The 25,057-nt window shown below is 57.1% G+C and overlaps 3 protein-coding genes across 11 annotated transcripts; 1 reads left to right on the top strand and 2 right to left on the bottom strand.

Moving 5' to 3' along the window:
* Nucleotides 1-22: 22 nt before the first annotated feature.
* OPRL1 (opioid related nociceptin receptor 1) lies at nt 23-17,741 on the top strand. 9 transcript variants are annotated; one of them, XM_069546635.1, is made up of 5 exons: nt 1,926-2,038; nt 7,868-8,347; nt 10,308-10,571; nt 15,324-15,679; nt 15,778-17,741. In XM_069546635.1, coding segments are annotated over exons 2-5 (1,146 nt in total). In that variant the 5' UTR covers nt 1,926-2,038; nt 7,868-8,345; the 3' UTR covers nt 16,302-17,741. The 9 variants fall into 9 exon arrangements, with proteins under 9 accessions (XP_069402742.1, XP_069402740.1, XP_069402741.1 ...); XM_069546638.1 differs by lacking the exon at nt 1,926-2,038 and adding an exon at nt 9,045-9,096 and having other exon boundaries at nt 7,875-8,084; XM_069546641.1 differs by lacking the exons at nt 7,868-8,347; nt 10,308-10,571 and adding an exon at nt 23-117.
* On the bottom strand, nt 3,373-5,121 carry LKAAEAR1 (LKAAEAR motif containing 1). The gene is made up of 5 exons (XM_069546665.1): nt 5,107-5,121; nt 4,759-4,843; nt 3,831-4,231; nt 3,582-3,704; nt 3,373-3,494 (listed from the first exon to the last, which is right to left on the bottom strand). The coding sequence occupies exons 2-5, from the start codon at nt 4,817-4,819 to the stop codon at nt 3,435-3,437; spliced, it is 645 nt and encodes a 214-aa protein (XP_069402766.1). The 5' UTR covers nt 4,820-4,843; nt 5,107-5,121; the 3' UTR covers nt 3,373-3,434.
* A 3,598-nt stretch (nt 17,742-21,339) lies between the features above and the next one.
* Nucleotides 21,340-22,350, bottom strand: NPBWR2 (neuropeptides B and W receptor 2). Its single transcript, XM_069548884.1, has one exon. It carries the CDS (start codon nt 22,348-22,350, stop codon nt 21,340-21,342), a length of 1,011 nt encoding a protein of 336 aa, XP_069404985.1.
* Between the last annotated feature and the right edge of the window lie 2,707 nt (nt 22,351-25,057).

Genomic DNA, 25,057 nt, shown 5'->3' with positions numbered 1-25,057 from the left:
CCCGCCCGGCGCGCCCCGCCCCGAGCTCTGCCGGCTCCGCGCCCCACCCGCCCCCTCCCCACCGCTCGCGCGCGGCGTCTGGGTCCCCATTGTCGCTGAGTGGCCCGTGGAGATGAGGTGCTGATGCTGGGGCCTCTGGCTCCCGGAGCGGCTGAAGTGGTACTGCGGCAGCTGGGGGTGTGGCCGTGCCTCCAGCTCTTCTCGGCGGGGCCAGTCCAGCGTTGCCGTTACAGGGGTAGGGGGGTGGAAGGGGGCGACTCCGTGGGCTGCTTGCCCCTCTTGAGGAAGGGAGAGGCGGCTGGAAAGGACTGGACCCCGTGGTCACTCCCGAGCCGTCCCTAGGCTCTGGCACGGAGTATCCTTAGCTGTGAAACGCGGTCAAGGGCGTGCTGTCAGTCACCGTGCTGTAGGGCCTTCCCAAGGAAGGCGGTTCCTGGGCTGCGGCGCCACTGGGGCGGGGTGAGGGGTGGGCAATGGTTCTTATATCCGGGGTCGCCAAAGTCCCTGTCCGCGTGGCCGGCTGAGTCCCTTTCAACCCTTCCAGTTGCCCCAAAATGTTCTAAAGTTTAAAGCCACACTCTCCCCTTTGCCAGGAATGCCTGACTCTTCTCTTTGGCCAAATCTCGTATTTTATGACTCGGTACAGATGTGAGTTAAATTCCTTATCCCAGCATGCTTTGGGCCCGTATTTGGACGGCCCCGACCCTGCTCTGAAAGTGGTCTGCAGAGTGTCTGAGTCCCCTGGCCTCAGAGTGTGTACAGCTCATGTCCCTTGGTCCCTGGGCCTGCTCACAAAATGCCTTCCAGTTGCACAAAGTTGTATATGCTCACGTTTTTCAGGGCTCTTGGGGATATAAAGGGAAGGGGAGAGTTTACATACTGTCTTCATCCTGCAAATGTCTGGGTGTTCTCTACATGTCAGCCTTGGGACCTGGCAGTGGGCAGAACAGACCAGCCATAGAGCAGACAAGAAATGGACTTGCAGACTGGGTGAGAGGTGAGGAGGGCTAAGGAGAACCACAGAGCAGAGAGCGGGTGTTTCAGACCTGCATCTTGCTTGGCAAAGGATAAAACTGGAGCCAGCAGAGAGCTGAGCTGAGCTGGAGAGAGTGCAGGCCAAGGCCAGAGAGGAGGGAGAGGCCCCGAAGGCTGGGGGGCCTCTTATGCTGTGTCCTCGGAGGACTTGGCTGTCATGTTGACAGGCTGGTTGGGCTGGAGCAGAGGCCAGAAGCCTACCCAGATGGGAGGTGGCTGCTTCTTATATAGCCTAGATAACTGTCCCAGGAGGTAAGGCCTTCAAAGATGGGCCAACACTTAGTCCAGGCCAAACAGCCATGCTCATGCTGTGATGCTTGACACGGCATCTCCACCTGCATCCTGAGATGTGTGGGGCAGCTGGATGTGGTGGGGGTAGGCGTATGTCTCTCCTGGGGTAACACTGGGGGTGGGATTTGAACCCAGGACCCTCTGTCTAGAGCATGAGCTCCCAGCCCTGGGGACGCCTCGCCTCCCATCCCAATCCCTTATAGCCTCCAGTCATTGGGTTGTGGCTTGCATGCTTTGCTTTCTCGTAGCAGAAGCCTCCTCCAGGCCCTGCAGCAATGTCCTCGGCTACTTTCCCAGTTATTCTCTCCGGACCAAGGCTGCCTTCATGGTGGGGTGATCAAATTTACCCCCATCCCAGCCCCCACCTGGTGCAGAGCTCAAGGTGAAGGGTGGAGCCTTCACCTGGACGGCTCCTCAGGGCTGTGTGCACCTCTCTCGTCCTCTGCCCTTCAGTGCCTGCCTGTTTAGAGTGACCCCTCTCTTACAGAGCACTCACCTGGGGCCGTGATGCCATGTGAGGTCATTAAGGCTTCCTTTTTAAAGATAAAGAAATGGAGGCTCAGAGGAATGATGAAGTAAAATGTGCTTTGACTAAACAGATGAAATCATTCCAGTGCTTGGCGCTTCCCCCAGAGATGGAATGCTGGGGTTCAGATGCAGGGAGCTTAACCAGGGGAGCCAGGGCCAGCTGGCATCTTGCACATGTCAGCAGGTAAGTGGCTGTTGCTCTGTCCCATGCCCAAGTCACCCTCTCTCCCTTGTTCCTTATTCTCTCTGCCTACCCTCCTGTAGAGAGGTCCCTCCTCTCTCCTGGAGCTTCCAGACTTCAGCTCCACACACAGTTCTGGCTTGGATCAAGGCCAAGGGTGCAACAGCTCAGAACTGGCCAAGTGTCCTGTGTGGGGTTAGGGCTTGCTGGGGACACAGAGGGTTCTGGTCCCCATCCTGAGCCCGGTCAGGGAGGGCAGTGGCTGCCATCGAACAGGACTCCTTGCTGACCCCGGCTCTGGCCTCTGTTGGTAGAGGACGCACCCCTCTAAGACCAGTTCTCTGCTGCAGGTTGGTGACTCTGCTGGAGTCTCCTGGCAGGGGATGGCCTTGTGTGAGGTCCCCACCTCTGTGATAACCCGCTGGACTGCTGAGAGGGAGGATAAAGGAGAGCTGGCTAAGAGAAATCCCAGGCTCTGCAAAGAGTCTGTGTTGGGGAGAAAAGTAAATTCTTGAAGGGGAAATCTGTCCAGAAACTAAGGATGTTCTTTGGAATCCAGAGGTTTTGCGGGATATGGGTTTGTCAGAGTGGGACAGGGTGGTGTCCTTCCTGTCCTCTGTATGTGTGTGTGTTCCAGTAAGGGGGAATCAAAGGGGCAAAGAGGGACTCTCAGGATGGAAAGGAAAACCGAGGGTGACTTTCTGTCTGGGTGACTCAATGGACATGAATTTGAGCAAACTCATGGAGATGGTGGAGGACAGAGGAGCCTGGCGTGCTTCAGTCCACAGGGTTGCAAAGAGTCTGACATGACTGAGTGACTCTACAAAAAGAAGCAGAGGTCTGCCTTAAGAGATCTCCCCTTCCCCAGTCTCCCTGTCTTCTGAAGACCCTCCTAGACAGAGCTGACTGTCCAAAGGCCAGCGTTGGCTCTTGCCTAAAGGTCAGCGTTGGTTCTTGCAGTCACTCTCCTGCCCAGAACGTCAGCTTCCTCTCTGACCCTCTGATGGAATGGCCTGTGGTCTAGGAGTCCTGCTTTCTCCCTGAGGTTGCCTTCACTTCTGGGGTTGCAACTCTTGCTCAGCCAGGCTCTTCTTCCTGGCACAGCCAGACTGGAGACCCCCACGAATGCACAGAGCACCAGGTTGCCTGCTGGGAGCAGCATGGGATTTAGGGGGTTAATCTGATGTCCACCAACTTGCATCTTTCCACTTTGTTAGAGGAGCCGCACCCTGTGTACCCTTATGTCCCGTGACATAGGATGTGGGAGACCCAGCATCCATCCTAACCCTTTCCCTCCGCCAGGGAACTTAGAGAGGGGAAACGTAGAGACCAGGGGGTGGTTGGGAAATGAGACTTTATGTAGGAGGGTGGGGGGCGGTTTTGCGCTGTGGGGTCTCTGTCAACGCGGGAAGATGCTGCCGTGGACTTTCTCCTCCAGGATGGTCTCCACGCGCCTCCTCTGCGGGGGAAGAAGGGCTTGGGCCCGGTGTGCGGGGAGGCGGGCGGGCGGGCCTTGCCTCCCGCCCCTTCCCGGGCTCGCGGGCACCTCTTGCCGGTCCAGGGGGTCTGGGATCCTCGTGGGCTTCAGCTGCGGCGGTAGGAACAGCTCCAGCCGGATGGCGGCGCGCGCGGACCTTTCGCGCTGAATGAGGAGCGAGATCTCCTCCGCCTGCGGGATCGGGATCGGGGTCGGGGCCGGGCTGTTGCGGAGCCTTAGCGACAAACGGGTGCCCCGCCTGGCCTGTAGCGCTCCCGTCCAGGCAGTACCCCCGCCCAGGCCCAGTCCCTGCCTCACCCGCATGCGGGCGTAGCGCAGCCGGAGCGCGCGGACACGGCCGCGGGCCTCGGCGGCCTTCAGGACGCCGAGGAGCCGGTCCTGGCGCTGCGCGGGTGGCTCGAGCGGCAGCGTCCACGCACGCGAGTCTGGCATGCGGTACCCCACCTCTGCTGACTCGCACGGGAAGAGGCAGGTGGCCGCGCCCACGTCCTCAAGCAGGTCGCCGAAGAGCAGGTGGCTGTGGCGCTGCGCGGGCCTCATGGCCGCCAGCCCCTCAAGCGTGAGGGCCCAGCCGGGCTTGGGGCGCTCCACCTGGCCGCGCCCCACGCCGGCCCCTGCTCCCTGCGCGCCCTTGTTCGCTCGCTCCCGCGGGCCCCTCCTCCCGGTCTCCTTCCCTGGCTCCGGCTGCATCCTCGAGCCTTGTGGAGGGAAGACAACATCCAGCCCTTGCCGCCTGCCCCTTTGGCCTGACCTGGGCCCACCTTTGGTGCCCAGCTCCGGCCCCTCTGGACCCTGCGGAACCCACTTTAGGGCCTGGACCTCTGATCTCTGCACCTTTACCCCAACTTCGCACTCGTCCCAGTCAGCTCAGCCTTCCTACTCACTCCGGCAGTTTGCTAGAACTTTCTGATCCACTCCCTTCGGGCTGTTTCTCTGTCCACTGAGAAAAGGCTGAGACCCCTGAGTTGACCTCAAGCACTGACCAGGGGTGGAGACTGCTTGAGACTGCTCTGGGTGAGGTTTGGTGGACACTCCCCATGTAGGGACCCTCTTTGTGTTTAGTCCCACCACCTGCATTGGCCTTAGGCCCATCTGACTGGAGATATAGGTTGTCGTCTGTATCTGAGCAGACGACTCATGCTTTTCTGGGAGATGTGTGTGTGTGTGTGTGTGTGTGTGTGTTTGATTTTATTATGTAGGTCAGCTTGTCTGTGGGAGGTCTCACTTGTGTGCGGTGGAGGCTCAGAGTCCAATAGACAGCTGGCTTGCTGTGGGGGAGATGCCATCCTCCCAGTCTGTCCCCTCTGGGTCTAGGTGGGGTAAAGGAGAGTGGAGCCCAGGGAAGAGATAGGGGGTGGGGAGGGAGGGCCCACGAGGTGGGAAAGGGAAACACCCAGAAAGTCCCTGCAGGGCTCCTTTCCTCACCCAGCCCATCCCACAGACCCCAGGCCAGCTCCCGGCCCACACTGGGACAGAGGGTGACGGCCGCTCCCTCCCTCACCCCATCCTTAGCAGCGGGCAGTGGAGTGCCCCCTTGCCCTTGCATCCCGTCCCCACACCCCATACTTTCCACCTTCTCGGATCTGAACCTCCAACTCAGCCCGGACTCTCGGGAACTTGTTGACGCGGTTGCTCGGTAACCAGGAGACCCGCCCCTCCCCCGTGCCAGCGGGGGCGGGGCGACCCCTCAGAAGGCACGCAGTTACAGCTTTGGTCCAAGAGCGAAGATGCCCTGGACACCTGGGCCGAGGGACTTCCCAGCTGTAAGGAACCTGGGGGAGATGACCACAGCTTTTCCGGAGTGCGGGCTCTTTGTTTTCCGAGGAGCCCCAGAGGCGCTCTTCCACGGGCTGTGGGCTCAGCTTCCTGGCTAGAGAGCTGTCTGCTGGGCAGTTTGGGGGATAAGGGGCACAGCTCTCAGGAGGCCTTCCAAGTTGAGCCCCTTTCCCCTCTGCATGGCCCTAGAGGCCTTCCACAGCAGAACACGGGGTTCTCCCCTCTCCCCAGGCAAGTTTGGGGTCTAGGGGTCTAAGACGAAGACTCAGGCTTTGATGAACCCTGAATCTCTGGGTCCTGGCTCCTAGATTCCCGTTATCTATGCATTTATGAGTTTCATAATACTTTATAACTGATTCACTTAATTTGATTCTTTAATTTGTTCATGTACTCATCAGTTTATTCCAGATTCATTAATCCATGGACTCATTCCAGTTTATGTTAGGCCAGAATTAGTGCATTAGGTCCATAATTTGTTCATGTTTTGGTGGTTCCCACAGTGCTGACATGGCTCTCCCTTTCATTCCTGGTTGTCTACTTGGGCCCGTGGATGGTGCTCTTTTGAGAGCTCATGACCTGAGCCCCTGAGGAGAGGGACTGTCTTGGCTTTCGGGGGTTGGTCTCAGTTGGGGCTCTGGCCTTTTGGAAGGAGGCTGTTGATCGTTCCCATTGTTTTTTTGAAAGTTTGCTCTGGCTTCCGGTGAGAGGGTAAACTCTGATTTGGTAGCCCCATATCTCCAGAGCTGGCATGCCATCCACCCCCTTCCTGAAGCTGCATGGAACAGTCCATCCTTCCCATCCCCAAGTTATGAGAAGCTGTCCCTGGGACCTTCCCCTTCCTGCTGCTGGGCTGGTTCCTTTAGGATAGGGCTTCCCTGGTGGCTCAGATGGTAAAGAATCTGCTTGCAATGCAGGAAACCTGGGTTCGATCCCTGGGTTGGGAAGATCCCCTGAAGAAGAAAATGGCAGCCCACTCCAGTATTCTTGCCTGGAGAATTCCATGGACAGAGGAGCCTGGTGGGCTACAGTCCGTGGGGTCACAAAGAGTCAGACAGGACTAAGCGACTAACACAAACACACTAGGCCTTGGGATTCAGCTTTACCTGGGGGCTGCTGCTTTTTTTTTTAAAAATTTGTGTTAGGGTGTACTTGACTTAGTGTTGTGTTAGTTTCAGGTGTGCAGCAAAGTGAATCAGTTATACATATACATATACCGGCTTTTTTCTCTAAAGTAGTGTGTACATGTCACTCCCAATGACAATTTATCCCCTCTTCCCCCCCTTATTCCCTGGTAACCACAAGTTGGTTTTCTACATCCGTGACTCTACACCTGGTGGCTTTTGAAGACAAATGTCTCTGGACTCCAGAAGAAGCAGTGAGGGCTTAGGCAGGCTGACCTAGCAGGCTGCCTCCTTCAGGCAGGCCTCCTGGATATATGAAACCCAGGCTGGGACCACCTCTAGCCCTTACTTGGTGCTCCCCCAGGAGGGAGTTCTCTGAGCCAGAAGTCTGGGCCCTCTTCTCAGCTTCCCTGGGTCCAGGCCAGGGTGCTGCAGGGGGAAGAGGCTTGTAGGAGTGGGAGTTTTGGTGTGGATGTGGGGTGTGGAGAATGGGCACAGTCTTCTGCAAGAAGGGATTCCCTCTGTTTTTGTAGGACTGAGAACCTTTGACACTCTCCTTCTGATTCCCGAGGGGGCCCGATGCTGGCAGAGCTCGCATTCCTGAGTGGAGCTTCTTCCTGCTTCTCCACCATCTTCCCCACTCTCCTGGGATGGGAGGTGCTCTCACTGTCTGGGCCAGCCACTGTGAGATACCTTGCCACATCTCCTGCTTGTTTCTGTGTCCAGGTCTTGTGTTTGTCAAGGGCAGATGGAAATGCTGAGATCTAAGGGCATGCTGATCAAATGCCAAGGCCTGAAAATAAAACTTCAAAACAATATTAATAAGTATTATTAAATGGCTGCAATATTAAACATGATATTGCAAACCTACAATTCTCTGTCACTGTATGTAAATATTAAGAAGTTAAGATCACAAGGAAAAAGTAATATTTGATGAAGAAGCCCAGAATCATGAAAATCCTTTTACCTTGTAACAGCACAATTAGTCTGGTGACTGAATTCCCTGGGGATGGCTGAATTCCCTGGAGGCTGCCAGCAACTGTGCTTTGATTCCTGTGCCCTGCTCAGGGGTGGTGAGACATGTGGGGACCAAGGGGCAGCAGCCACTGTGCCATCTGGCGTTGATGGGCCTGGGTCCCTGGTGCAAGAGTGAGGTGTTGTGGGTGTCAACGGCACTTTGGGACCTGTGTCTTGCCCCAAATGCCTGTGACCTCCAAGTGCAACCCTGGTCAGGCTGTCACTGCATTTGTGGACATTGGTGCTGTCATTTGTGGAAGTTGTGTGTCTTGGGCTGTCCCTGGTGCCCCTGTGTGTTTTGTTTTGCCTGCGTGTGGTGTGTGTATTTGGGGTTGTCTTGCTTTGATGCAAATGCTCACATGTGTTCCCTGCTGCCCCACCTATGACACATACATTTTGTGTCTCATCCTGGCTCTGCAGGGGTCCAGAAAGACAAGGCCATTTCCTGGGCCAGCCCCCTTTGTGAGAACACTCCAGAGTCCAGCGCTGGGGGGCTGCCATCTCCAGAGGATGTCATCAGCACCCCAGCCTGGCCACCCACCACCCTGTCCTTGGACTGAGACTGCCCTGTGAGGGGCCGGATGTCAGCCTGCAACTACCCTCTGTGCTTTTTCCATCTGATTCACCTTCCTGGGAGGTCTGTCCAGACCAGAACTCACATTCAGCCTCACAGCAACCTTCTAGCTCAACCCCTACCTCATGCTGAAGGCCATTAGGAAATGCATCTCCAGAAGCTGGCGGCCAAGTGGGCCCAGACAGTGGGGGGTGGGAGGGTATTGGCTGCTCAGACCTTGGGGAGTCCAGTTCAGTTGGGGAGGCTGCAGGAGGCTGAGCCCCCCTGGCTTCCTGCCCTGCCAGGCTCCCAAGGGCTTCAAGCTTCACCTGGAGAAAGTGATGCATGTATGTGTCCCGGGGGTGTCTGAGGCCTTGATCTGCTTCTTCTTCCATGTCTACCATGTGCCTCACATGCATCCTGGTGTGGGTTTGCATGGCTGTGGCCCATGTATTTGTGGGTCAGAGATGTCTGTGCATCTCTGAGCACGTAGCTGTGTTTGTGCATTTCCCCGGGTACCTGTATGGGCATCTTTGTGTGTGTTTGTGAGTCATTGTGTCCTGATTGCCTTTGTGGTTGTGCCCTGTGTCTCTGCACGTGTCCCTGAGTTGACTGCAGTGAAGATCCAGAGAGAAATCCCGGGACAGCTTGGGATGCTGAATCCTAGGGTATCTGTCTGCTCTGTCCTCTCCTGATTCACCAGGTATCCTAGCAACGTTGCTGCCAGTTGCCTAGCAACCAGGTCCCCATCCTTGGAGATACATGCTCCAAGCAGGGTCTGGGTTGTGTGGGCAGAGCCTGGGTAGGAAGAATGACCCCATGATTGGGTAGGGCTGGCAATTCTGCTCATGGGTCACCTGTATGACATGTAACCCCAGTGCTGGGAAGAAGGCATGTTCAGTGGTGTGGGTGCTGGGGGCCCAGGCTGTGAGGGAATGACGCCCAAATGTTTCTCTGGGACTCAGCTGTGGCAGAGTTACCCTTGGTGGGTCTCCAAGTGGCAGACAGACCTGGGTTTGAACCCTGTCTCTGCCACTTCGACAGGTCGCTTCATACTGCTGAGAAGCTGAGGCTTACTTCTCTTGTGGGCACAAAGGTAATGCTGAAAGCAATGGTCAGGGGTAGTGGGGATGGACGAGCTTGTGTTCATGATGGGCTTGGCACACAGGAGGCCCAGGGGCACACTGTACAGTCACACAACCTGCTTGTTTATGAGGTTCTGATCTGCTAGGGGCTGGCTGGCAGGGGCCCTGCCATGTATCCACCCACCTGCTAGCCCACTCTGGCTCACCAGCCCTGGGAGCCTAGCTGAGGGGCACCGAACTCTAGCCAGGGCAGGTCAAAGTCCATGCAAGGCCCTGTCTCTATGTGAGACAAGACTCCATGTCTGTCTGTCTGTGTCTGTCCCCCTGAGTCTCTGTTCCATGTTTTTGTATGTTTCTGTGTGTCCTTGTGTGTCTGTCCCAAGTCCCTGTGTGTCTTTGTGTGTGTGTGTGCATCCATGTGTCTGCATTCCTGTGCGCAGCTGTATTCTTGTGTCCGTGTGTCCACGCCTGGTCTGTTCATCTCTGAGGGTGTACCCTGGCCCTCGCATCTGTCCTCCTCCAGCCTGGGGCCCCCTCCTCCAGCCTGCACGGCCCCTCCCGCTGTGGAGCTGCAGCCTCCTCCCCTCCCCCAGCTCCGCACCAGGCTGCTGCGTCTGGTCTGGCGTCTGAGAAGGAGCAGGAGCAGCTGCCACTGTGCGGCAGCCGCAGCCCCATCCGGACCCAGGGCTGAGTCAGGCAGGCGCTCCGAGCCCTGCTCTGCTGTTGGCCAAGGGAGTCAGGGTCTCTGGGGTCCCAACTTCCACGGAGGTTACCGAGGTAAGGCTGAGCTGCTGAGGGATGGTGTGGAGGGGACCCAAGGTGGCTGTGGCTCCCAGGCAGGGTTGGGGAGGGGCGGGTGGAGCCCTGCACTGGTTGCCCTGTGTTCTGTGTTCCAGGTGTTTCTGGGTGTGTCTTTGTTGCTTTTGTGCCTGCATGTGCGTGAGGGTGGGTTTGTGTGTGTGTGCGCTATGTGTCCGTGAGCCCCTGTGCGTGGACATTTGTCCCTGGTGTAACCGCCTCCACGCACACCATGAGAGAACCGCAGGCCAGCTGAGACTGTGTCCCTGAGTGTGCACATGTCGCCTGTGTTTGCATGTCTCCAGCTGCTACTGTGTGTGTGTGCACGCACATCTGTGTGTGCACATACGTGTATCTCCATGTCTGTGGCCTGGGGCTGGGTAGGTGTGGGGTGCTGTGCTCACGTGTCCCTGTGCTTTCCCAGGGACTGTGGGCTTTTTGTGCGGGGTGTTGGCATGGAGTCCCTCTTCCCTGCCCCGTTCTGGGAGGTCCTCTACCAGGAGCACCTGCAGGGCAACCTGTCTCTCCTGAGCGCCAACCACAGCCTGCTGCCCCCCCACCTGCTGCTCAATACCAGCCACGGCGCCTTCTTGCCCCTTGGGCTCAAGGTCACCATTGTGGGGCTCTACCTGGCTGTGTGCATCGGGGGGCTGTTGGGAAACTGCCTCGTCATGTACGTCATCCTCAGGTAAGCTGGGTGTCCCCCCTCTCCCAAGTTTCTTGCAGGTGAGTCCTAGGCAGCTGCAAGGGGCATGGAGAAGGGCCTGCCCTGGGTGGATTTGGCAGGGGGGCTCTGCCCCTCCCCCTTCAGTTCCTGGTCACCCTGTCACTGGGCAGGGTCAGTCCTTAGGCCCTGAGTGCTAAGTTCCTCAGGGTGGGGGCACCTGACTGGGGGAGGGGGTAGTCTGGGTGTGGGAGGAGGTGCCACTCTGCCCCAGATGGCATGTCACCCTGACTCCTGAGAGATGACTTCCAGGTCTTAGCCATGGGCCAGGCTCCTGGCCAGGTGGCTGCACAAGTATCTCATGGGCCCCCCAGTGATCCCAGGAGGCAGCTCTTGTCGGTGTGGTCCAGGGCCCATGCCAGGGAGGTGCACGAAGACCCTTCCTCCAGCTTCAGGGCTGAGTTTACTGCTGGTGTCTGGGCTGGTTCCAGCATTTGCTGGTGCTCAGAATGGGAATGCTCGTGGGGTCAAGAGTGACAGCCAAGCTACTAGGGGACACCATAGGGGGCAGTGTGGAAGGATGGCCGAGACAGCGTGAGAGCACAGCATGGGGAACTGGAGTGGTAAGGGCATGGGGAGAGTGTGGGGACAGGGTGGGAACAATGTGTGGGGATGGCATTGGGACTGCATGGGGTCACACATGTGTATGTCTGTGCATATATGTACACGCATGTGTGAGCATGTGAGTGTTCATGAATACATGCATGAGTGTGTGCACATCTGGGTGTGTGCATACTCAGTGTGTACTGCACCTTGTACATGCATCTGTGTGAATGGCCACAGTACATGTGAGCACACACGTTTGTGTGAGCATGGGCATGAATGAGCATGAATACATGCGTGTGTGCACAGGTGAGTGTGCTGCACAGTGCATGTACACATGCCCTTGTGTCTGTGTCTATATGTATGCATGTGTTTGAGCATGCCCTTGTACGTTTGTATGTGCTGGTGTGTATCACTTGTGTACTCAGACACAGACCTGCGAGGAGCAGCCGCCCCTCCCTCATTGCTGAGACCATGGTACCAGACTCACGTGCCTCTTGTGGCTGGAGGGTTTGCTGTGGGTGAATGTGGCACCTGGGGGTGGGTTTGTCCCTTCTTTTTAAAATTGTATTTGTTTAGTGGTACTGGGTCTTTGTTGCTGCATGCACTTTTTTCTCTGGTTGCAGCAAGTGGGGGCTACTCTCTAGTTGTGGAGCATGAGCTTCTCATTGCAGAGGCTTCTCTTGTTGTGGAGTATGAGCTCCAGGGCGCGCGGGCTTCAGTAGTTGCAGTGCACAGCTCAGTCGTTGCAACTCCTGGGCTCTAGAGCACAGGCTCAACAGTTGTGGTGCAAGGGTTAGTTGCTCCGTGGCATGTGGAATCTTCCCTGATCAGAGATTGAACTTGTGTCTCCTGTATTGACAGGTGGATTCTTTACCACTGAGCCACCAGGGAAGCCTGCCCCTGCTCTTTTTTAAAGGCAATTTTTTAGAATAGTTTAGGTTCACAGCAAAATTGAGCAGAAAGTACAGAGGTTTCCCATATAGTACCTGCCGTCAGGTCCCCAGGCCTAATCTCCCCCATTATCAACATCCCTCCCAGAATAGGACATTTTCACAACTGATGAACCTACATCAACACATCATAATCCCCCCAGATTCATAGTTTGCATTAGGTTTCCCTCTTTGTGTTATACTTGCTGTGGGTTTGGACAAACACATAATGACATGTATCTACAATTATGGGGCTTCTCAGGTGACTTAGTGGTAAAAGAACCTGCCTGCCAATGTAGGAGATGTAGGAGGTGTGGGTTTGATCCCTGGGTTGGGAAGATCCCCTGGAGAAGGAAATGGCAACCCACTCCAGTATTCTTGCCTGGAAAACCCTACAAACAGAGGAGCTTGGTGGGCTATAGTCCACAGGGTCACAAAGAGTTGAATACGACTGAGCTTGCACACTCATCTACAGTTATAGTATCATGCCAAATAGTATCATTGCCCTAAAAATCCTCCTCAGCTTTGCTACCTCCCAACCCCTGGCAAACACTGATCTTTTTACTCTCTCCATAGTTTTGCCTTTTCCAGAATGTTGGCATCATGCAGTCTGTAGCCTCTTAAGATTGGCTTTTTTTCATTTAGCAACATGCATGTAAGTTTCTTCCATGCTTTTTCATGGCTTGATAGCTCATTTCATTTTATTGCTGAATAATATTCCATTTTCTGGATAAGCCACAGCTTATTTATCCATCCACCTACTGGAGGACATCTTGGTTGCTTCCAAGTTTTGGCAACTAGGAATTATGCTGCTGTGAAAATCCATAAGTAGGTTTTTATTTGGGTGTGTTTTCAACTCCTTTGTGTAAATACCACAGGGTAGGTGATGCTGCACCTTATGGAAAGAGTCTGCTTTGTAAGAAATTACCAGTTGTCTTTCAAAGTGGCTGTACTGTTTCATGTCCTCACCAGCATTTAGTGGGTCAGAGCTCCAAATGCTGGTCATTCTAATAGGTATGTGGTGGTATCTCATTGTTGTTTTAATTCCTATTTTTTTGATTACATATGTGGTGGAGCATTTTTTCATGTGCTTATTTTCATGTGCTTATATTCTTTGGTGAGGTTCTGTTAAGGTGTTTGGCCCATTTTTTAACCAGGTTGCCTCTTATTGTTGAGTATTAGCAGTCCTGTATCAGATGTGTTTTTGGCAAATCTTTTCTCCTGTCTGTGGCTTCTCTCCTAGTTCTTTTGACCCACTTTTCCTTTTGTCAGCTCTATGGCATTGAGAAGGCCATTTAGATCCTCTGAGCCTGAATAGCCTCATGTACAGAGTGGGCATCAAACTAGCAGTTTTGAAATCTTAAATGAGATAAAACTCAAATGAAGAACTTGGCACAGGCATGTGCCATCATCATTATCATTGTTATTCTGTCATAATTAAGGCCTCTTTGGGATTATTCTTAATCCCTGTCTAAGATGCAGAACTAAACCCCAGATTCCTTCACGGTAGCCTAATTGACATGGAACATTGTTACCTCTGCTACCACCATTACCACCATCGCCCCCACCATCACTGCCACCAGTAAGAATAGCAGCAGCAGCACCACCACCACCATCACTACCACTACCACCACCATCACCATTACAACCACCATCCCCACCACAACTGCCATCACCACCACCGCCACCATCACCGCCACCACCACCATCACCATCGTCGCCCCCACCATCACTGCCACCAGTAAGAGTAGCAGCAGCAGCACCACCACCATCACTACCACCACCATCACCATTACAACCGCCATCCCCACCACAACTGCCATTACCACCACCACCACCACCATCGCCCCTACCATCACTGCCACCATCACCATTACAACCACCATCACCACTACAACCGCCATCACCATCATCACCACCATCACTGCCACCACCACCATCACCACCATCACTGCCACCATCACCATTACAACCACCATCACCACTACAACTGCCATCACCATCATCACCACCATCACTGCCACCACCACCATCACCACCATCGCCCCCACCATCACTGCCACCAGTAAGAGTAGCAGCAGCAGCAGCACCATCACCACCACTACCACCACCATCACAACCACCATCACCACCACAACTGCCATCACCACCACCACCACCATCATCACCAGCATCACTGCCACCACCACCATCACCACCACTGCCACCATCAGCATCATCACCACCATCACTGCCACCAGCACCATCACCACCATCGTCCCCACCATCACTGCCACCAGTAAGAGTAGCAGCAGCAGCACCACCACCATCACTACCACTACCATCACCATCACCACTACCATCACCATTACAACCACTATTACCACCACAACTGCCATCACTACCATCACTGCCACTACCACCATCATCACCACCATCACTGCCACCACCACCATCACCACCATTGCCCCCACCATCACTGCCACCAGTAAGAGGAGCAGCAGGAGCACCACCACCATCACCACCATCACCATTACAACCACCATCACTGCCACCAGTAAGAGTAGCAGCAACAGCAGCACCATCACCACCACTACCACCATCACCACCACCATCATCAGCATCATCACCACCATCTCCACCATCTCTACCACTGTAATTACCACCATCATCAACACTACTACCATCACTACTATCAGAACTGTTAAATCATTCAGCAGATATTAAACACCCACAATTTCCCCAGCCCTGTGCCAAGTTCTTGGATACAATCAGACCCCATTAGCACCCATCCCCTTCTTGTCACCATTTTCTGTCTCAGTTGCTAAGCAACAGTGAGGCCTGGTTTGGTGTGCTCTTACAGATTCTGGAGTCCCTGGAAACCTTTTGGTGGAAGGTCAGCATTTTGGTCCAAGAAGGGTCTTAGGGTAGCCTTAAAAGGGAGGAGGACAGGTTCTTTGTTTTATGAGTTCTTCCTCTGCTCTCATGCAGGGTCAGGCATATACTGGTCTGCCCACACACCCATCTTTTCCAAGGCAGACCAGTCTTTAGGTTGTGAACTGTTTTGTATATTGTAAGTACTTGAAACATTTGTTAAAATATTTGCCTCCAGGCTCCATATCATTGAGCTGGGCCCAGGAGACTACATTTTGACAGGGGTCAGAGTGGTTGTCCCCTGTGATGGCCAAGAAGAAGGGCCCCTTGCCCTTTGCTGCCAGGTCTCGCAGGCCAAATGAAGCCTTCTTTCCTGTCCTCTCTGCAGACACACCAAGATGAAGACAGCTACCAACATTTACATCTTTAATCTGGCCCTGGCAGACACTTTGGTGCTGCTGACCCTGCCCTTCCAGGGCACAGATGTCCTCCTGGGCTTCTGGCCATTTGGAAATGCCCTGTGCAAGACAGTCATTGCCATCGACTATTACAACATGTTCACCAGCACCTTCACACTGACTGCCATGAGTGTGGACCGCTATGTGGCCATCTGCCACCCTATCCGCGCCCTCGACGTCCGGACATCCAGCAAGGCCCAGGCCGTCAACGTGGCCATCTGGGCCCTGGCCTCCGTGGTCGGTGTTCCTGTTGCCATCATGGGCTCGGCACAGGTTGAGGATGAAGGTCAGTGCAGTGGCCTTTCCCCCCCAGCTCCCTGCTGCCCTGGCTCTGGGTGGCTCCCTCCCTGCTCACTCGCCCTGACTCCGTTCTTCTTCCTGCAGAGATCGAGTGTCTGGTGGAGATCCCCACCCCACAGGATTACTGGGGCCCCGTGTTTGCCGTCTGCATCTTCCTCTTCTCCTTCATCATCCCCGTGCTCATCATCTCCATCTGCTACAGTCTGATGATCCGGCGGCTGCGTGGCGTCCGCCTGCTCTCAGGCTCCCGGGAGAAGGACCGGAACCTGCGGCGCATCACGCGACTAGTGCTGGTGGTGGTGGCCGTGTTCGTGGGCTGCTGGACACCTGTCCAGGTCTTTGTGCTGGTCCAAGGGTTGGGTGTCCAGCCGGGCAGTGAGACCGCGGTGGCCATCCTGCGTTTCTGCACAGCTCTTGGCTACGTCAACAGTGGCCTCAACCCCATCCTTTATGCCTTCCTGGATGAAAACTTCAAAGCCTGCTTCCGGAAGTTCTGCTGTGCATCAACCCTGCGACGGGAGATGCAGGTGTCTGACCGCGTCCGCAGCATTGCCAAAGACGTGGCTCTCGCCCAAAAGACCTCTGAGACAGTGCCGCGGCCAGCATGACTAGGCGTGGACCTGCCCATGGTGCCTGTCAGCCCGCAGAGCCCATCCACACCCAACACAGAGCTCACACAGGTCACCGCTCTCTAGGCTGACGCACTGTCACTGTGCATTACCAGCCTCCATGGGTTGCCCTGTGGCCTCGGAGGGTCTGCTGCCATCATGGGACAGGTCAGAGCAGTACGGCCGCCCTCAAGGCCCTGGTCCTACTAGTGCAGGGCAGGGGCAGATGCACGGACTCAGCTGGTGAGACTGCCTGGCCAGAGGTGCGCTGGCATTGTCAAGCCTCATGGACCCTTCTGGTCTCTCCCTCAACATTTTGCTGTGGATGGACACACACCTGGAGGTGTAACTGCAGCTGTACAGACCCATGTGCCCTCACGCTGTGTGCTGTCTGCTTGGAGCCTTGCAGTGTCTCCTCTGGGCCGCTGGACAGGCATGCGACTGCCTGGAGAGTCCAGCGGGCGTCCCCGGGCAGTAGGACTTGTTCTGAAACTTCCTTTGGAGGTTTCTCGGCAAGCCTGTTTCCTCCAGAACACATGAACCACTGCACTACAGACATGGCTGTTCAGGTGTGCGAGGTGCCCAGGAGGACCACTGCAGGCCTTTGTCATTTGTGGAGCAGCCCCTGTGCCTGGTCTCAGCTGCCAGGGAGTGGGGAGGGCTCTGCGGTGACCTTTCTGGAGTGCCCGGGCTCCCCTCAGCCTCCCCCTCAGATCCCTCCTTTCAGACTCCATCCGAGGTCAGCGGCTGTGCAGCCAGAACCCTCTGCCCTGTCTGTTCTGGTGGCCTTGGAAGGATGGTAGTGGGCCAGGTTGTGCTCTGCATCCCCAGTGACTGCCCACTACTTCATTTTCAGGCCTCCAGGTGTCTGTGGAGGACCTTCCTACTGTTACAACTTGTCTTAAGCAGTGCCCAGTCAGAGGACAGCCTCGTATGCAGAGCTGGTAGGAGAGCTGGGGCAAGGCTGCAAGGACTATCTGGGTGTGGGAACCCTGCCCACCATGGCCACCTAGAGAAGCACTGTCCTGGTCTGTAGATGAAGCCCGTAGGTCGGTGACTTGGCAAAGGCTCTCCATGCAGACTGGCTGCTGAAACAGCTGCCAGGTGAGCTGCAGAGCTGGCCAGGTGACCTGAGGCAGAGAGGGGGAGATGTTGACTCTGGACTGGCCTCTCGTGCTTTGGGCTTCTGGGCCCTGTGGGGTTGTTCCTGGGGAGGGTAGGCCTCTCTGTGCTGCCAGCAGCGAGAGGCTGGGAGGATCAGAGCCACTACAACTGTGGCATTTTCTCGCCAACGCTGAAAGATGTGTCAGCCTGTGCCTGTGTAACATGTCTCCGTGTATCTGTGCATGCCAAGAGTGTGATTTACCCTGCATGTAAATTGCCCTGAACTGTCTCCAGGGTCATGACAGAGGGTCAGAATAAACCCCTGCATGCTAGTCAGAGTGCTCTGCCCACAAGGTGTTTCTGACCCTGCGGGGGGTTTTGGGAGTAGCGTTTCTGGGGTTGGGGCATGGGATGCGAACCTGCTCCTCACCTGCCCAGGCTCTGTATGTGACAGTCCTCCTGGGAGGCCGTCACTCTGGGAAGGGATTGAATAGTTCATGATGTGCTGGGACCTGTCTCCTTTGCTTTAGCACAGAGTTTCTCCCCAAAGAAGCACTGACTCTGTGCCATTGAAGCCAGTGGTTCCTGTGGATCCAGTTGGTGGGCGGTTCCCCACAGGGGGCCAGGTTCTCTTCACCTGCATTTAGTCTTAGCAGACCCCCACCTCACTCTCGCCCCTTCCCCTTTCCTCAGGTGGCTCCAAGGTAATTTGATGACAGACGGACAGCACTGCTTCTTTGGTGGCCCTGAGATTCAGAGATCCTCCTGGTCCTTGCAATGGCCCAGTACCACGCGGGCTGACCCTCGGGCGGAAAACCCTGTCAGAGTCAGGGCTGGATGGCAGTGCTTGGGCACAGGCAGAGGGGCCAATGTCCGGTTTTACATATGTTTTAATGACAAGCAAATTGCAGTTAACACAAAATTTTAGCAACAGAGTAAAGTTTAGGAGGGAGGAGCCACTCATTGGGCGTTAGAGAGGGGGCACTCAGGTCCCAGCGGAGGCGGCGGCTCTGGGTGGGCTCCTGGAAGCTGCGCTGGTCCTGCCTACTAGGCTCACGCCACAGCGATCGTCTGCGCTCTTCCCAGTCCTGGGGGCACTGAGGGGCCGGCCAGGAGCCCGAGGGGCCTCGGAAGGGGAGGGGGCCCTGGCTCGCTCGCTCTCCCCACCTGCACCCCGACCTCACCTCGGTTCCCCCGCCTTCCTCCAGCCCCACCCCCGCTCCCAACCTCCCCCAGCCTGTACCGCACCTCCGCCCGGTCCCTGCCCCGCCCCCACCAGCTGGGCACGGTCAGTCCCCCGGCTTCTGCGAGCCTCGGCTTCCTTGCCTGCGCAGAAGGGACCGCAATCCTCCTCACGGGGTTGTCGGAGAAGGCGGGACTGAGGAAGGGTCAGCTGATGGGCTGGACGGGGGAAGCTGCGGGCTCACCTGGCGCTCCGGCCTTTGACCACCAGGGGCGCTGTGGCCCGCGGAGACTCCACCCACTGGCCCTGCCAGGGTCCCGGCAGTGGGGCCGGGCTGGGGCGGGGGGGGGTGGGGGGCGGTGTTGTCGGGGACTGGAGTAGAGGACCAGTTCTCTATGGGACCAGGAGCCCAGAGCGTGGGGACACCCCCTCGCCGCTCCCCAGCCCGTCTCTGGCGTCACGGTGGAGGGGGGCGGCGTTTTCCCCGGGGGTCCGTAACTCACTCTCCCCTCCCTCTATCTCGGTTGGCTCCCCCAACCCTGGGTGTCTGGCGTGAAGACCCTCCCTCCCGTCGGCTGGGCGGGGCCTGTGGACCGCCTGGCCGGCCCGACCCTCCTCGGCTGTGGGAGTCGGGGGGCCTCTTCGGGGAACAAAGAGTGTGGGGTCCGCTGAGGAGGCTTGGTTGGCCCCTCCAGTGCTGAGGAGATGTTCTGCTGGGGACAGGGCGGGAGACCCTCGCGCGGCGCCCTTCCCCCGTGTTCCCGCCGGCTTCCGGCTGACACAGCTCGCCCCCGCCCTCCGCTTTCCCGCCGAGCGCATTTACACCTTGCGGCGCCGCTGGGGTCTCAGCTGGGGTGTGGGAGTCTCAGTTCTCCTCTCAAGGAGCTCACGGGGCGCAGGATGTGCGCAGACGAGGTAATTACGGCTGCTGCTTTGAGAGGTGTGACTGCAAGGCTGTGAGGAAGCCGATCTTCCTGGAGAACAGCTGGTTCTTCTTGGAGAGGCTGGGGGAGCTGGTGGAGGCTGGAGAAGGTCACAGCCCCTGAGTGTGTGTCGAGGGGGACTTGCGGACTCGCTTCTAAGGAGCAGAAAGTAGCGGAGTTGCTTCCCAGATAGGCCTTGATGGTGTGGCGGTTTCCCCCTGGCTGTCTCTCCGATGCTGCCCTGGAGACCCACCTGGTGCCATGTCCGGGAGATGCTCGAGCTGCCTGTGGACAGTACACCTGGCCAGGAAGTGAGGCCTCTTGCCAGTGGCCTGTGAGGAAGCCGCTTCTCCAGCCGCAATTCAGCCTTCTGGTGCCTGAGTCCTCAGCTGAAGTTCTGCCTGAAATCTCAGGAGAGACCTTGAACTGGAACCAGCTGAGAGCTGCCCTGGGGTTCCTGACCCACATTCTTTGTGAGCGAATAGAGTTGCTCTGAGCTGCTAATTTTTTTGGGAAATTTGTCATCAAGCAGTAGCTTGCTAATACGATGTGGTCAGGAAGATGAGAGGATGGAGGTAGCCGCTGACCTATTTCAGGCTGGAGGCGGGGTGGTGTGCCTGAGCTGTTCCACGTGCCTGGGTTGGGAGAAGTGGGTACGCACCCTGGTAGCCACCTCATGAGGTGTTGAAAGGTGGGTCCTGCTTGCCAGCTGGAGAGACCAGCCAGAGCCATGTCACAAGGACCAAAGCCAGCCTGAGGCCCCACAAGAGCCCAGGTTACTGGGTTTCAGGCAGGCGATTCACAGAATGGTAAAGCTGGAGCCCCAGGCATGGGAGCACCTGGGGGCTTTGGGGCCGAGAGTGGGGGGCCTGGCCAAGGCCCACCAAGTCTGTCTTCAGAGACCTGCCCTTGTCCCCCTCCCCAGTGGCAGAAATGGTCTCTGAGCAGCCAGTCCATCAGTGTTCCACTCCATCCCCAGACTCAGCACAAGTCTGCCCCTCAGGCCGCACATCAGGGAGAAAAGGGTCCAGGTGCCAGCCCTTCTAGGTTACAGATGCCTCCTATTATTGGTGGGGTCCAGAAGTCCTGGCAGAAGAGCCTTGGGTCCCATAGCAGGACAGGAGGGGGTCACAGTCAATGGTGGAGAAAGCACAAGGGGCATGGGGTGCTTGGGGGCACCCGCATGATCTGGGAGCCCTGACCCCTGTTCTAGGAGCCAGCAAGGGATGCAGCAGAGGCCTCGTGGTGGAATGTCACCTGGGTTTCGGGCTGTGAGAGCTTCGTGGCCTCCTTCGATGTGCGTCTTTGGCTTCTGCAGCAACCTCTGGCTTTAGAAAAGACCCTGATGCTGGGAAAAATTGAAGGCAGGAGGAGAAGGAGATGACAGAGGATGAGCTGGTTGGATGGCATCACTGACTCAATGGACATGAGTTTGAGCAAGCTCCGGGAGATGGTAAAGGACAGGGAAGCCTGGCATGCTGCCATCCATGGGGTCTCAAAGAGTCGGACATGACTGAGCAATTGAACAGCAACCTGGCTTTGTTGCCCGAGGTGTCCCCCAGGATATCTGTTGTGCCAGGATCATCTCCTGGGGTAGGCAGGGTGAGGGGAGGGTTTGGTCAGACCTGAATCTCCACAGCTCACTGCCCAGGGCTGTCCAGGGTCAGAGTCACAGGTCTAGAAGGTCCATGGCCCCTCTCTGCAGGCTCAGTGGCCAGGCTTCATGGGTGTTTCTCTGTCTGGAGGAAATAGTGATGGAAGGTGAATGGTGGGATGGTCCTTGAAAGGCATAGAACCTTTCTACTGTCTGCAGGCCATGAGGGGGCGCTTATGCCCCCTGGCACCGACATGTGGTGCGGAGGCTCTTCCGGAAGTTGTGATCCAGGAAGGCATAGAGGAACGGGTTGAGGCAGGAGCTGGTGTAGCTGAGGCTGGTGACCACGTAGGAGACGATGATGACCAGCGGTGTCTGGGGCAGGTCTGTGGTCAGGGCCACAATTGAGGCCAGGTGGAAAGGCGTCCAGCAGAGCAGGCCGACGGCCAGCACGGCCAGGACCAGGAGGCTAACCTTCCGCTTGGCCTTGCCCAGAGCCTTGGCTCCAGAGTGGAGCCGCAGGGCCCTTAGCCTCCGCAGCAGGTCTGCATAGAGCACGCAGAGGGTGCACATGGGCACCACGAAGCCCAGCACCAGCGTGTAGATGCGGCTTGCCTGGAACCAGGCCCTCTCGGGCCGCGGGAAACTCAGCCCACAGCTCGTGACCTGCAGCTCATTGTTGTACACGCCTGCGAAGGTGAGGAAGGGCAGCACTGCGACTGTGACACCCAGCCAGATGCACAGGCTGGCGACCTTTGCCCTGCGGACGGTGCGCTGGGGCATGCGGCGGGAGCGTGCTGTGGCCAGAACCACCAGGTAGCGGTCTATACTCATGGCGGCCAGGAAGTAGACACTGGAGAAGATGTTGCAGTGGTCAATGGCCAGCACCAGCTTGCAGAGCACCTCCCCAAAGGGCCAGCGCTGCAGCAGGTGCTCAGCAATATTGGTGGGCAGCACCAGAGTGAAGAGCCCGTCGGCAATGGCCAGGTTCAGGATGAACACGTGGGTCACCGTCTTCATCTTGGGCGCTCTCAGGATCACACAGATGACGGCTGCATTGCCCACCAGCCCCACGGCACAGATGACGGAGTATACCACCGGCAGCAGCACGTAGAGGGCAGGCAGCGGCTCGGGGAGGGTGCCATTGTGTCTGGTGCCATTGTCCCATGAGAGGCTGGTACCTGTGCTACCTGGGCAGGGGGAGCTTGTGCTTTCCAGGCCTTCCGGCCCGGTGGCCTCCATCATGGGGTGAGGCCGTAACGGTTTGTACCCTGGAAGGTGGGAGATGCTTCCAAGCTGGGGTTCTGGGCAGGGGCCTCCTTGGGCTGGATCTTGAGAAAGAAAGAACCAGAACCTCTGGGACCTGACTGTCAGCTTAAAACAACATATGCCTCAAGTTTTCTGGCTGAGGCTGTGGCCCCTTTGCCAGGGTCATGGGCACATGGGGTCTCTCTCCACCCTGTCCAGTGACCTCAGAGAGCTTGGGCGGGTGCTGGGGATGCCTTCTCCTGGGTAGTGCTTCTAGCTGATCAAGCTCGCTCCCCAAGCCCCTTCCCTGTTGCAGAAAGCGGCTGCCGACAACCCTTTTGGGAAGGGTGGTCTCTGATCTGCCTCCACCCCAGCCCCTGCTGACCACATCCCTCAGAAGGGAGGGCTTGGGTCTGCCCCCCACCCCAGCCCCTGTCCCAGCCACACCTCGAAGCACACGCTACATAAAGTCAAGGCAGGCATTTGGAAAATGCACCTCCCGTATACCCCTGGCCCCCTTAGTGGGGAGTCCTGGAGCGGTGCCCTCCCAGTCACACTGTAGACCCTCCACATGTGGCCACCCGCACTTTTCCTCACTGACCTGTTCAGAGACACGTGGCTGGAAGTTGGTGTCCTTGGTGGGCACTGGTGGTGGCCAGCTCAGGCAGCATCAAGGGTGGACGGGGGAGGTGTGGCTTGCACTGTTGGACCCCAGTCAGGATCCCAGACCATCCTCAATCACCTGGGGAGTTTTCAGGACCTGCTCACTGGCAGCCTCAGCAGGAACTGGCTTACCGCAAGGTCTCTAGCCTGGTGGCAGCGCTGCAGCATCAGTGAGGAAGGGAGGGAGGGAGGAGGGGAGAGGGGAGGCGGGAAGGAGTGGGGAGGAAGGCGGTCTGGCTGGCTGTTGTGGAGCCCAGGGTGGGGGAGCCGAGGCAGCGGTCTCATTCCCAGGATCACTGTGGGGCTCACCACTTGTCTGATTGGACTCCCCAGTGGGCGGCCCTGGGGTGTGTGTGTGTGTGCACGTGTGTCAGGAGGTGTGGGTTGCAGGGGCCTCCTGGCATGGGTGGGCCTGCGGGCTCCTGTGAGCATCTGTGTCTCTGTCTGTGGGTCCCTGTGGGCCTTGGCACCCTTTCCTGTATGTGTGTGTATCTGGGTGGGTCTCATGTCTGACCTTGTGAGCGTGCATGTGTATGCATGACTGTGTGCGTGGGCTTTCTGCGCTGATCTCTGTACCTGTGTCTGAGAGAGTCTGTTTAGGTCCCTGGCTGGGTGTGGGGCTCAGGGGTTCTGTGGGCCTTCACATGGGTATAGAATCTGTGGCCCACACACAACCCGGCCTCTTTTCTGTTGTTAAAAGAGGAACATGTGCATGAGAACAACCTCACAAGTGGAGGCACCGTCTCACCTGGTGCCTGGTCCCTCCCGGAGAGGCCCGCTGTCACCAGCCGGGCTCCCAGGACCCTGCGCAGGTGGTGAGACCTGTGTGTTGCTCCGCTTCACGTCTTTTTCCCGGCCAACTCTGCTTTTCTTTCTCTGTTGGACACACCTGACACTCTGGCGTGGGCAGAGTGGATGGCTGAGCAATCTCTGGTTGTGCTTTTGCTGTGACGTTGCCCTCGTGACAGTATCTAGTGCCTTCCCAGGTAGTTCCTCGGGTAGATGTCTGGGTCGAAGGGTCTGTGAGCTGCCAGCTCAGGGGGGCCTGGTGGCCTGTTGCCTGCAGGGTTTTGAGGCCATCACCCCATCCTGGCAGGCCTGCTTCCTTTTCTGGACTGTGGTCCCTCTGGGCCCGTGACCTGGGACTGTGGTGGGCGTTCTCACCCTCAGGCCCCTCCTCTTTGCCCCAGTTCTGTGGGTCACTGAATGGCACCCCAAACTTGCTCCAGACTTGAGGTTTCTAAGCAAGTCTCCCCTCAAGCTGCTGGAGGCACAGTGGTGTCAGAACCAGGGGTGCCTCCCTGGTGGTTTCCCACCCTGGCCCTGGCCTCCTTGAGGCCAACCATGATTCTGGGGTCCCCACTCACCCCACCAGTGAATGGCTGGTCTGGGGCTCTGAGCCCTTCTCAGTCTGACCTCTGTTCTCCTGAGTCTGTGCTGGGGACCTCTGGCTCCCCACCTAGCCTGTCACATCTGAGGTGGGCTGAGAGTGGAAGCTGAGAGGATGGGGTCCCTGGGGCAGTAGGGGTTCAGGGGTTGAGGAGGAGGTACTAGGCCTGCAGGTATGGGGACTCCTAGTTGCCCATCACTCAGAAGTCCCTCATCCCCTGGTGCAGCAGTGGGGAGGAGGAGGGGTGCCCCAGCCTCTGCTTCTGGGTCTTTGGAGCAGCAGGGGGCTTTTTCTGCACGTGGGTCAGGCATTGTGTTACGTGTCTCTATGGGGAGAGGAGCTCCATTTTCAGAAATGAATCGGCTGTTTCAGTTAGCCTATGAGGGCTTTCAGGCTGCGGAGGGAGAGGTGGGGAGGTGGCCGTCTTGTCGCTGGGGGCTGGGCCAGGCTGGGGGCCTGGCCAGGTGGTGGGAATCCTTGGGAGTCTGTGCAGGCTGTGTGTGTTCTGTACAGCAGCTCACTGTGGGTGGGGAGAAGCAGGTCCTTGCGAACCCTACCACCACCTCACCAACCCCCAGGGAAGGACGGAGGAGGAAGGGAGGAGGGAGGGGGTGCGGCCGACCCTGCCCCTGCCCCTGCCCAGTGTGGCCA

This window comes from Ovis canadensis, chromosome 13 (assembly GCF_042477335.2).
Source record: "Ovis canadensis isolate MfBH-ARS-UI-01 breed Bighorn chromosome 13, ARS-UI_OviCan_v2, whole genome shotgun sequence".
NCBI classification, from domain to species: Eukaryota; Metazoa; Chordata; class Mammalia; order Artiodactyla; family Bovidae; genus Ovis; species Ovis canadensis.
The sequence above is the reverse complement of the archived record's forward strand: the minus strand, read 5'-3'. Positions and strand labels throughout refer to the sequence as shown.

Bases quoted from the DNA above. Each gene is read 5' to 3' on its own strand.
- LKAAEAR1 (XM_069546665.1), bottom strand. From the start codon at position 4,819: ATGGCATCTCCCCCACAGCAAGCCAGCTGTCTATTGGACTCTGAGCCT. The intron at 4,232-4,758 runs GTGAGACCTCCC...TCCCTCCACAAG, and splicing joins TGAGCCTCCACCGCACACAA to GCTCGAGGATGCAGCCGGAG. The intron at 3,495-3,581 runs GTGCCCGCGAGC...CTTCCCCCGCAG, and splicing joins ACCCCCTGGACCGGCAAGAG to AGGAGGCGCGTGGAGACCAT.
- OPRL1 (XM_069546637.1), top strand. From the start codon at position 10,162: ATGTCGCCTGTGTTTGCATGTCTCCAGCTGCTACTGTGTGTGTGTGCA. The intron at 10,572-15,323 runs GTAAGCTGGGTG...TCCTCTCTGCAG, and splicing joins GTCATGTACGTCATCCTCAG to ACACACCAAGATGAAGACAG. The intron at 15,680-15,777 runs GTCAGTGCAGTG...TTCTTCCTGCAG, and splicing joins GGCACAGGTTGAGGATGAAG to AGATCGAGTGTCTGGTGGAG.
- NPBWR2 (XM_069548884.1), bottom strand. From the start codon at position 22,350: ATGATGGAGGCCACCGGGCCGGAAGGCCTGGAAAGCACAAGCTCCCCC.